General features: G+C 43.7%; 1 protein-coding gene across 1 annotated transcript; it reads left to right on the plus strand.

Moving 5' to 3' along the window:
- The first annotated feature begins 2,593 nt into the window (after window positions 1-2,593).
- On the plus strand, window positions 2,594-9,044 carry LOC121550718 (leucine-rich repeat-containing protein 3B). Its single transcript, XM_041863074.2, has 2 exons — window positions 2,594-3,090; window positions 7,375-9,044. The coding sequence occupies exon 2, from the start codon at window positions 7,422-7,424 to the stop codon at window positions 8,274-8,276; it is 855 nt and encodes a 284-aa protein (XP_041719008.1). The 5' UTR covers window positions 2,594-3,090; window positions 7,375-7,421; the 3' UTR covers window positions 8,277-9,044.
- Window positions 9,045-13,108: the final 4,064 nt, after the last annotated feature.

Below are 13,108 nucleotides of genomic sequence, written 5' to 3' on the forward strand. Positions count from 1 at the left end.
GGTTTATGTGTTTGTTCTCTGGTCATCTGACTTGTCTTCGGTTGTCTTATCTTATCAGTGAATGAAACCAGACTGAACCCTTTATCTCTCCTTGAGCGTCTTCCTGATTCAATTACAGCGTGACGGGGTGGGACAGAGGGGTTAGGCTTGGGTATGTTTGAGAGATTGATTGTGGGCCTGCCATGTCCACAATCAATTTCCAGGTCAAGTCAGGGTGAGCCAGGGTTGAACAAAGTTCAAACTGAACATTATTATTTTTACATGACAGGGCTGTTATTTGTGCATGACAAAGCTTGATTGGTCACACCACCATTGTTTCCAAACTCAATAGAAGTCAGATTTCGCCACTATCATAAACTAAGGAAGTGGGCGGAGTGGTCAAGAGGTGGAAACTGGAGACAGTGGTGGTGGAACCAAAGAGGGGGGGGGGGGTTAAGCTAAAATGTATGTAAAATGACTATATAAACAGAGCTGGGAGGTGGAAAAGGTTTGCAAACCACCTCGGCTTTGTCTGTTGTAATAAAGTGTATCTTAATTCTACAAAAACTCTGGAAATGCTTTGGTTCTTTGATCAGTATAAGGACGAATTTGCCACATCAACGGGCGCATGGTTTTGTCCTTCTCCACAAAGAAGAACCCTGCGCCGGCGGGGGAGGCAGAAGGCCGGATACACCCTACAGCCAGGGAGTCGTCGATGTACAGTGCCAGTCAAAAGTTTGGACACACCTACTCATTCAAGGGTTTTTCTTTATTTTTACTATTTTCTACATTGTAGAATAATAGTGAAGACATCAAAACTATGAAATAACACATATGGAATCATGTAGTAACCAAAAAAGTGTTAAACAAATCAAAAGTGTTAAACCCTTTGCCTTTTTGACAGCTTTGCCTAGTTGCATCAGCTCGGGAAGAGGCGAATAGGTGGACTCGGGATTCTCTCTGAAACGGAGACGTCGGGGACTTCCGGGATGCCTCGGAGGCAAGGTGGAATCCTTGGGCAGGCGAGTGGACTCGGACCTCCTCTCCTTCCTACGTTCCCGCAGCCGCCCATCGATCTGGATAGTCAAGGCGATAAGCGAGTCGAGATCCGTAGGTATTTCCCGGGCTGCTAGCTCATCCTTAACTTCCTCCGATAACCCAGGAACGTGTCGAACAGCAATTCTGGGTTACATGCACTCTCAGCCGCCAACGTGCGGAAATCCACAACATAGTCTGCCACACTGCAGGAGTCTTGCCGAAACTGGAGTAACTTCCGGGCAGCCTCTCTCCCGGACAATGGAGAATCGAAAACCTTCTTCACCTCGTCCCCGAACTCCTCCAGACTGAAGCACACGACAGAATGTTGTTCCCACACTACCGTAGCCCAGGCGAGAGCCCTCCCGGACATCAGCGTGATGAGGCACGCTATCTTCGAGTGGTCCGAGGGGAAGGAGGAGGGCTGCAGCTCAAAGATGAGGGAACACTGAGCGAGAAACGCCCAACAGGTTCCCAACTCTCCAGCGAAGCGTTCCGGTGGAGGTAAGCGGGGTTCTCGGGAAGCCGGGGTGGCCGGGAGAGACGCGTTGCTGAAGGCCGGGTTACTGAGGGGCTGGGAGGTTACCGTCGTGGTAGGCTGCCTAACAGACAACCCGCAGAATTGCTCCAGCAATGTATTCAACGCGCAGTCATGGCGTTCAGCCAAGGTCTGGAAACCCTCCATAAGGCCATGCAGCAAATCCTCGTGCCTCCCAATGGTGTCTCCTTGGTCCGAATCTGCTGGGTCCGTCATTACCAGTTCGTACTATCAAGGCTCAGGATAAGACCCAAATGCAGACAGTTCGAAATAGCAAAAGTTTATTTACAAAAACAGGGGCAGGCAAACGACAGGTCAAGGGCAGGCAGAGGTCAGTAATCCAGAGCAGAGTCCAAAAGGTACAGAAACGGCAGGCAGGCTCAGGGTCGGGGCAGGCAGAGGTCTCTTCATATGTCAAGGATTAAAAAGGATTTGCCAGTAGATTGTCGACTTGATTCATGATGATGACTGCTAGTTAAGATTTTGAAAGTATGATGTTGACATGATCAGTCCAATCAAAGCTACTGTAGAAATAACGTGAAATGACATCATTTTATCTGTGGCCAATGACCTTGAGCCTTCTTGGATGAGCACTTCTAATGTAACTCTATGGCAGCACCCAAGGGGCTTCAATTTTCGAGCTCTACCCCTAGACTTGGCAGTGACTAGTGTCCCCAAGAGTGACAAAACACTGAGCCAATCACGGTGCAACTAGAGAACATTACTAACACCTACACTCCCTATTTTCAGCTGGCTGCCCCACCACCACAGAAAGCACTGAGCTAGGCTGAAACACCTGCATTTTGGAGCTGCCTTACTCAATAAAGCAAAAAAGAGAGCATGTTTTTTTTGTTTTTTTTTCACATTGTTTGCAAAATGATATGTGACACGTATTAATGCCAAAATAACATGAAAACAGGCATTTTTAGCTAAAAATGTGGGGCTCAAAACAGGTGGGGCTTGGATAATTGTTAGGAAAACGTAATTCTGCGCAGGACATTTTAGCTTTCTCAGCCTTTACACACAGCAATTCCCTTGAAGGCCTTTACACACAGCAATTCCCTTGAAGGCTACGCATGTCATTAATCATGGAAAGGTTTCCCGCTTCAAAGAAGTCACGATGTGGGTTCACGCGCACAGCGGAGCGCACAGCGCAGCAGAAACACATAGCTAACTACTGTAGCAGGTGGTGTATGTGTGGTGAGGACATTATATGCTTCGACGCTCATGTGCCTGACGCACATATTACAATTTTAAGCCGACAAGAATAGGTTACGGTTTGGTAAGGGACCAATTCCCCTGTTTACCTTCTATATATTTACAGTCGTGTTAATTTCTTCAACAACTAAATAGCGGGGAGCAGAGAGGAAACAACCACCGGTATTGAATGCTGGTAAACAGGCTCCGCTGTAACGCGGATTCTCGGGCTGCGCTGCACTGCACGCGGGTATTGTAGTCTCAGCTGAGATATGGACACTGTTCTGTGAAGCATGCTGTACTGACAAATGTTCTCCTCCCAGACAACAAAAGCTGAAGTGGTAAGAAAGCTCTTATGTTTGCCAGCCTTACATTTACATCTGACTATGAATGAATACATACAGTATGTCCTTTATTCATAAGAAGAAAAAGTTTAATGGAGGAGTAACATTATATTGCATTGATAAATATTGAATCTTGTTGTCTGAAACATTGTATTGCATTACTGTGGGGGAGCTTTTCATTTTCATTGTCATGATGGAATATTGATGTGTAGCTTACAAAAGTGTATCTCAGGGGGATATGATATGCTTTTGTAAACTACACCTCAATATTCCATCATTAATCAGTTATGTAGGGTATCCCTAAAACAACTCCAATTTAGATCAGTAGCCAAATGAATTCATAATAGCCTACTACTGTATGTGCCGAATGTTCATTCCTTGCAGAGTACTGTTGACATCCTGTACTTTGCAGAATGCATCAATTTAGCCTGAATGTTGTGCAGTTGGAGAGTAATGGCATATTAATGTAGGCCTACCTTTGTGTACATTCATATTTGATTATGTACATTCATATTTGCCAAAGCAATATTTGATTTATTAAGTACCCACATTTTGAATACTTGAATGTATTAGAACTGTTTCTGCAGGGGTTGTTGTGTGATGTCTGGCAGTCCTGCTGAAAGGAATTGCAAATAAGAAAGCATTCAGAGAAACTCATTCACATGCAAAACAAAAGATTAGAGTTACTTTAGCCAAAGTTGGTAACTACACAGCTATAATAACCCTAATTTGAGTAGAGGGTCCATGCATCGTGTGCTAGGAACAAGCTGAATTAAAATGTTCCCAGTATTTATACAATAACACTTCTAGGCTGTGTCCACTGTGGAAAAGGGTTTTCTGTCTGTGTAAGCCCTGCTCGCAGGCAAGCCTCGTGAGACAGACTCTTCTATTGCATGAAAGCTCAGTGGCACAAAGGTTAATGATGTGAACGTCAAACCAATGACTAGAGAATATCCATCACTGCACTGAGGAGGAGGAGGGAGGAATCAATAAAGGATAACAGCATGAGGCCTTCCTTCGCTCGGTAATTGGCAGTTCCCCCATATCACTTACTGGGAGGATAGTCTAATCTAATGTATTCAAATGTTATTCTTGTAGTCAGACAGTGAGTGCACACTGTACCCCACGCCCTATGGTTCGGCTGTGATTTTACTATACTTTATACAGTGGTACATCAGTAGCTTATTGCAGGACTTATAAGTAAATGAGAGAGTGAGTCAATTGGGACCAGTACATTGGTGGCATGGCACTGCTGCAACATTTATATTCAATACTATCTTGGCCTATATCGTTAGGGAAAAAAACGGATGTAAATGAAATACTGAGCCTACTCTCGCTCACACACATACACACAGTCGCACACTGTAGTACACACACTATAGGAAAGTCACACACTATATCAATCCATTCCACTTAGATAATGGGGTTCTGTATCATTTGGAATTAGTGGTTGTCCAGTTAATAATGCTATGTTTAGCCTCTCGTCATTTCCTTTTATTAGATTGTACCCCTCTTCTCCTTACGCATTCAGCAGAACCCCAATAAACCAGACTTCTTCTGATCAACTCAGACAGGGACACTTTCTGTATCACGATGGCATGCTGTGACAGGTTACCACTAATGCGGTTGTTATATGGTCTACTCAGGCCTCTCAGACACTCGGCCATCCCTCACCCTGGCTCTGAGGAGACGGTGTGCGAGACGCAATTCTTCTTATTGAGCCGTGCTGCCTTCGTAATGTGACTTTAAGAGCCACTCTGAGATTATGTCATTGGTTAACCAGCCTAAGTGGAGTCTGTCTGGTCAGATAGAGCTAATTTTTCCAGAAGCTGAACGAAGAACCAGATAGAGTACAGTTGCAGTACATTATGCCTGTATACAACAGGCAGATCTGATGGGATGGGAGCCATGTTGGATATAAAGATGCCACTTACTGTTTTCTTTCTTTTCAGTTATCATTATTTTCTTTGACTCAGCCGGTTTTGTAGATTGGTGAATACTTTAGGAAGAATTTATGTTTACATTTTTATGTGCACGATTTACAATTATGAAGAAGCATGAATCCATAAAACCAACCTAGCCTACAACCAAAAAAGCTCTCATAAGGTTCTTAGACCTTTAGGCCAGGGTTTTCCAAACTGGTGTCTTTATATCCAACATGGCTCCCATCCCATCAGATCTGCCTGTTGCATACAGGGCATAATGTACTGTAACTGTACTCATCAAGCTTAGATTTTTTGAATCAGCTGTGTAGTGCTAGCTCAAAAACCCAGGGGCTCCTCAGGACCGAGTTTGGGAAACCCTGCTCTAGGCTACAGTTATATTGCGGTGAAACTGAGCGTCCCGTCCAACCCATACACATTCTCTGGGGTTTTGTGTCAGTGGCCTTTAGACAGTGGTGTAAAGTACTTAAGTAAAAATACTTTAAAGTACTACTTAAGTAGTTTTTTGGGGTATCTGTACTTTACTTTACTATTTATATTTTTGACTACTTTTACTTTTACTTCACTACATTCCTAAAAAAAATATGTACTTTTTACTACATACATTTTTCCTGACACGGAAAAGTACTCGTTACATTTTTATGATTAGCAGGACAGGAAAATGGTCCAATTCACGCACTAATCAAGAGAACATCCCTGGGTATCCCTACTGCCTCTGATCTGGCGGACTCACGGACTCACGAAGCACAAATTATTTGTTTGTAAATGATGTCTTAGTGTTGGAGTGTGCCCCTGGCTATCCGTAAATTAAAAAGATTAGCTTAATATAAAGAATTTGAAACGATTTATACTTTTACTTTTGATACTTAAGTATATTTTAGCAATTACATTTACTTTTGATACTTAAGTATATTTAAAACCCAAATACTTTTAGACTTTTACTCAAGTAGTATTTTACTGGGTGACTTTCACTTTTACTTGAGTCATTTTCTATTAAGGTATCTTTACTTTTACTCCAGTATGACAATTGGGTACTTTCTCCACCACTGCCTTTAGATGATTAGTAATACTGTGGCATTTACTGCGCCTCAGCCTGCCTCAGACAGCGCTGCTCAAGAGTCTGTTACCTGAGTCGGGTCTCAGTGAAAAGTGGTGTTACAGTACTGATGGGCCCGGAAACATTACTTTGATTGACCCAAAATGTACTTACACTAAATGGCCCAAAGATTACCTACTTACCACTGCAGACATAGCATACATCCAAACAGACTTAGGCCTAGATTCAATTAGTTCCAGCATTAGGGCTCTATTAGAGCATGATTTAAATGTTCCCATGTTAGCGGAGACTGCATTCATGGTAAATGACCTTTACTTTTCTATCGCACAATCGCTAACGGTTCAACGATACAGATTGAATAGAGCCCTTAACCTGCGATAACCGACAACTGCATAGCTGTATTATTGCTTTTATTTCGGCGATGTTGGAGGTGTAACTGTGTTGGGGCTGTCAAATCAGTGAGCGAATGCTCGTCGTCATTGTCACGAAACCACACCCGTCCTTAAATCCCACCCGTGTTAGAAGTTCAGAATGAGAAAGTGTAGGCTATATAGAAATAATGACTCTCAAGTTTAAAATCATTCAATTAAATAATAACGATTGATATTAGCCTAACCGAGTTGTAGATCACCCACATTCCAGTGTTCGAACTTGTAGCAAGGCTGCATAGGATTTATACTAATGCGATTCAGTGTATCCAATGGCAATGTCCGCTATAACGCCTGGAGCCGCTTGCTGATTTGGCAGCTCCAATGCAGTTACACCTCTGACATCTACTTACACCTACTTTCCCATCTGAAATACCCATGCCCAAATATATTTTAAGCATCAATATCACTAGTTCCACTGAATCCGAGCAGGATTATAGTAATACCAAGTGACTCCACGGCAATGCTGAAGTGGGACAGGAGAGCAGAAACATGCCAATCAATGAGAGGTCCATCTTCCATCCCAGCACTGGCAGGAAGCACCTTATCTGTAATCTGTATGCACGGATGACGCCGTCGCTGATCTCTATCCCACTCCTCCTCTGCACTACAGCTGTGTTTTGTCATTTTCTGTTCGTCAAGACACAAGTGCAAATTCATTACAATTAGCCCAGTCAGGATCAAAGTGGGCTAAATAAAACACCTGGCACTTGTATGGCTGTTAGGATTACTCACAGAGATGGTTCTGTGTTGCTTCTGCCACACTGATATTAGTTTCTTTTGCAATCACTTGTTGTCCTCGTTCCTTTTCTCCATTATTTTCTCTCTGATGTTTTTCCTCATTGTCTCTCAGGCCAGCTGGTTGGTGAAGCTGTGACCTATGCAGGGTTGTCTTGGCTAATGGTCCAGGGGCTGTGTCCTTCCAGGAGGGTATGCCTGTATCCCACCATGCCGCTGCTGGCAGAATGGCTGCTGTGCCACTCCTTGGTGGCATGCCTGCTGCTGCACAGCCTGGCGCTCAGCTCCACCACTGCGGGCCTCCACGGGGCGACCACCGGCTGCTCCGAGAGCTGCTACTGCTCCGAGACGGCCAACGGCGGGAGGGTGGTGCGCTGCAGCAACATGCGCCTGGCGGAGGTGCCACATGACCTGCCTAACGACACCCGCCGACTTTACCTGGATGGTAACCTCCTCACCACCATCCCCGCCGACGCCTTTGCGGGGCTTCCTTTACTCAATGAGCTGGACCTCTCCCACAATGAGCTAACTCAGATGGAGCCAGGGGCCTTCCGGGGTCTGGTCCCCTCTCTCAGGAGCCTGGACCTGTCCTCTAACAGACTGACCACCCTGGAGCCAGAGGTCCTGGGGGGACTGAGGGCTCAGGCCAACCTCACCCACAACCCCTGGCACTGTGACTGCCGCCTCCAGGTGGCTATGCCCCGGCTGGACCTGGACCCGGCCTCACTGGCCGGCGTGGTGTGCCACACTTCAGAGCCCAAGGACGTCGGCGTAGATACAGGAGTGCCCTTCGTCATGGTGGCGGCCGACCTGGACCTGTGCGCAGGGCTCAAGAGGACCACGGATGTGGCCATGCTGGTGACCATGTTTGGCTGGTTCACCATGGTCATTTCCTACCTGGTGTATTACGTCAGGCACAACCAGGAGGACGCACGGAGACACCTGGAGTACCTCAAGTCCCTTCCCAGCAAACTGGACAGGCCAGAGGAGTCCTCTACACTCAGCACAGTGGTGTGAGAAGTAAAATACCAGCCCTGGGTCAAATGTACTTTCAAATACTTGAGGTGTGCTTGATATAGCTTGATTGGTGTGCAAGGAGGTAGAGTTTACATGTTTTATAGTAGGTAAGCTAAATCAAGCGCACCTGTAGAATTTTAAAGTATTTGACATATATTTACCTAGGTCAGGTAGAGACACAGGAAATAACAGCCAAACACCTCAAAAGGATCAAAAAAGGAAGTGCCCAAACTTGGAAAAAGACCAGGATACTACTGTACTGTACACGTTTTCAAACTGTTCATCACCAGTATTCCATTGGAAACACAACACCTCACGGTAACATTTCATCCAAATAAATTCACATTTTTTGATTAATTAATGATATTTTGAAAAAAAATTCACATAGCAGTTTGTTATACAAATTAAGGAATTATTTTACACATACATTTGTGAATATTCTAAATGTATTTGCAAATCAGTCCCATTATTTATGTAAGATACTCTGTATTTGAAAATGTTTTAATTCCAACAAGGTATTGTAAGATTGTCAAATGCATAACTATTTCACCATGGACTGCCCAAGGGCACCGTTTTATTATTATTCAGGGATGCATGATGTCATAAAATGTCCCCATATTAGTCATAATACTGTACTTGACAGTATAACAGAGACTGCATTGTTCTTCCAGCAGCTGCACTCGTTGAATGTTGGATCTTTATTTTCTGGATGAGAACCCCATGTAACCATCAAACATTTTACCAGAAAGAATAAAATCATGAAATGCTCTTCATTTTTATTTTAGCCACAATACCATATTTATTCACAGTTGTATTGCATGTAATATTTCATTTCACACAAAGTCTACCTGAATATATCACCTTTTTATTTATTTTAAATGAACAATGTGTTCATTATATTGAGTTCTGATATTTGACATACCATAGTGCACGATGGCAAAACTAATTTAGAAATATGAATTGCGCAACTTCAATCAGTGGGTCCAACGAGTAATTCTTTGCCAAAAAAAATAAGAGTTTAAAAGAGTTCACTGTCTGAAGTCTTATTTCAATTTCCTCCAAGCCTCATGAATTTCTTTGATCTCACTAACAGGTATGTCTTTTAGGAACAGACTACACACATACACAACTAACAGCCACAATGCACAAAGTAAAACTCCACACCCTCAGGCTGAAATACAAATGATAGATTTTACCCTTGCTCAACGTTTGGAAACTGGGCCTGCCAATGGGATCACCCCTGGCCTCCCCCATCATGACGCAGGATGGGAATAAATACAGAATGGTGTTTTCCTGTCCTACTGACACCTACAGCACCCGATGTCACAGGAAGGCCAAAAATATCATCAAGGACATCAACCACCCGAGCCACTGCCTGTTCACCCCGCTATCATCCAGAAGGCGAGGTCAGTACAGGTGCATCAAAGCTGGGACCGAGAGAATGAAAAACAGCTTCTATCTCAAGGCCATCAGACTGTTAAATAGCCATCACTAGCACATAAGAGGCTGCTGCTGCCTATTGAAATCACTGGCCACTTTAAGAAATGGAACACTAGTCACTTTAATAATGTTTACATATCTTGCACTACTCATCTCATATGTATATACTGTATTCTATTCTATAATATTCTACTGTATCTTAGTCCATGCCGCTCTGTCATTGCTTGTCCATATATGTATATATTCTTAAATTCCATTCCTTACTAGATTTGTGTGTATTGGGTATATGTTTTGAAATTGTTATATATTACTTGTTAGATATTACTGCACTGTCGGAGCTAGAAGCTCAAGCATTTTGCTACACCCGGAATAACATCTGCTAAACACGTGCATGTGACAAATACAATTTGATTTGATTTGGAACTATTAAAACCCTGCCCCTTGACCGTGGTACAGTATCTAGCCACAGTCTGTCTGCTTTTTGTCTGTCTTAAGCGCTCATTCGTGGAAGATGGGAATAACCTCTCTCTTTCTCTCATTTATTTATCATCGTGGAAGTTAGTGGAGCTCTAATGGCCATGGCTACATACACACCACCAATCAGATGCTGAACCGTGAAGGTCACTCACACACACGCACATGCATACACACACACACATAAATATAGTTTACATACTAATTATACAGTATAGCCTGTTCAATCTTAAAAATGTAAATCTTAAAAATGTCAGTCATGAGCCGTACCAGACACGGCTACATTACCCTCATTAGCATGTGTTTATTTGCATGGACAAATGCACTCACTCACATTACCATACACACTGTAATAGGAGAATGTCTGTACAGTCGTGGTCAAAAGTTTTGAGAATGACACAAGTATTGGTCTTCACAAAGTTCGCTGCTTCAGTGTTTTTAGATATTTTTGTCAGATGTTACTATGGTATACTGAGGTATAATTACAAGCATTCCATAAGTGTCAAAGGCTTTTATTGACAATTACATTAAGTTTATGCAAAGAGTCAATATTTGCAGTGTTGACCCTTTTTTTCAAGACCTCTGCAATCCGCCCTGGCATGCTGTCAATTAACTTCTGGGCCACATCCTGACTGATGGCAGCCCATTCAAGAAAATGACTTGAATCAGTCTGTCCCTGATGTTTGTCCTGGAGATAAGTGGCTTCCTCGCTGCCCTTCTTGACACCAGGCCATCCTCCAAAAGTCTTCGCCTCACTGTGCGTGCAGATGCATTCACACCTGCCTGCCTGCTGCCATTCCTGAGCAAGCTCTGCACTGGTGGTGCCCCGATCCCGCAGCTGAATCAACTTTAGGAGACGGTCCTGGCGCTTGCTGGACTTTCTTGGGCGCCCTGAAGCCTTCTTCACAACAGTTAAACCTCTCTCCTTGAAGTTCTTGATGATCCGATAAATGGTTGATTTAGGTGCAATCTTACTAACAGCAATATCCTTGCCTGTGAAGCCCTTTTTGTGCAAAGCAATGATGACGGCACGTGTTTCCTTGCAGGTAACCATGGTTAACAGAGGAAGAACAATGATTTCAAGCACCACCCTCCTTTTTAAAGCTTCCAGTCTGTTATTCTAACTCAATCAGCATGACAGAGTGATCTCCAGCCTTGTCCTCGTCAACACTCTCACCTGTTTTAACGAGTGAATCACTGACATGATGTCAGCTGGTCCTTTTCTGGCAGGGCTGAAATGCAGTGGAAATGTTTTTTTGGGGATTAAGTTCATTTTCATGGCAAAGAGGGACTTTGCAATTAATTGCAATTCATCTGATCACTCTTCATAACATTCTGGTGTATATGCAAATTGCCATCATAAAAACTGAGGCAGCAGACTTTGTGAAAATGTATATTTGTGACATTCTCAAAACTTTTGACCACAACTGTACATGGGTGCTATAAGAGTGTATAGCCTACAGCTGAACACTATCATATTGGTAGTCTGACCTCTCCTCTTAGCTGAACATTTTTACACACACCCACTCTCTCTCACTCTCTCTCCTGGATGTAAGGCAGGTTTCACAGGTGACATTCAAACCGTGTCCAGGTGTCCGAGAACAGCCCTGTCACCACTGTCACTCTGAAACCAGACTCATTGCTTTGCTCCTCAGTTACACCCTGTAGTAAATGCGAGGGCTTTCTCTCAGGAGAAGGAAACACAAAACTCTCCCCTTCATTTTTAAATGCTCTGTCCTCTGGGAAATTAAGACATTCCCTGACTGGTTTTGATTGTATGTGGCTTAGTGTCTTGTGTTTCGACCTACTGTAGTCAAATGGAAAGTATTGTTGTTTAATAAGAATTGAGGACTCATTTGCATTGTGTAAGGCGAATAGCTCATACTCCTGAAAAGGAGAACATGGGTATAGGAACACACACACACACACACACACACACACACACACACTGCTTCTGAGCTCATATCCAACCCTTTCAGAGTGACTAACCTTTCTCCTCCCCATGTGTCAGCTGGTTAATTGCAGGTGGAGAGAACAAGTCCTCTCAGTCCGTCTCCCTGCATGAGCTTTGGTGTTTCACTGATTACTTCTGCAATGCAACATTCACTCCCTTGTTTATGAAGAGAATACGCAGCAGAGAGAATGAAGCTTTGGTTTGCAGCTCCTGATTAGATTTCAGAACTTTTGTTCTCTATCTCCCTCATTTCCTAAATTGCCTTGTGTTCTGTTTGCTTGATTTCACCTCTGTAATCAAGTCCACTAATTGCTTCCAATTTCAATCTCCAGCTGTGTATGATATTATAGTGCATCAAAGATTTTAAAAAATACATACAAAAATCTTATTTTCTCTGAAAGGAACTGTCTCTGTGGGAGTTGTGAATGTGCTACATGCTTGATGCAGCATTATCTATTTATTCAGATGCATTCCTAAAGCCACTTGTTATCCCACTGGCTAGCTCCTTGTCTGATTCTCCTACTGGCTAGCTCCTTGTCTGATTCTCCCACTGGCTATCTCCTTGTCTGATTCTCCCACTGGCTATCTCCTTGTCTGATTCTCCCACTGGCTAACTCCTTGTCTGATTCTCCCACTGGCTAGCTCCTTGTCTGATTCTCCCACTGGCTATCTCCTTGTCTGATTCTCCCACTGGCTAACTCCTTGTCTGATTCTCCCCCTGGCTATCTCCTTGTCTGATTCTCCCACTGGCTAGCTCCGTGTCTGATTTTCCTACTGGCTAGCTCCTTGTCTGATTCTCCCACTGGCTAGCTCCTTGTCTGATTCTCCTACTGGCTAGCTCCTTGTCTGATTCTCCTACTGGCTAGCTCCTTGTCTGATTCTCCTACTGGCTAGCTCCTTGTCTGATTCTCCCACTGGCTAGCTCCTTGTCTGATTCTCCTACTGGCTAGCTCCTTGTCTGATT

Source organism: Coregonus clupeaformis, chromosome 35 (genome assembly GCF_020615455.1).
Source record: "Coregonus clupeaformis isolate EN_2021a chromosome 35, ASM2061545v1, whole genome shotgun sequence".
Lineage (NCBI taxonomy): Eukaryota > Metazoa > Chordata > Actinopteri > Salmoniformes > Salmonidae > Coregonus > Coregonus clupeaformis.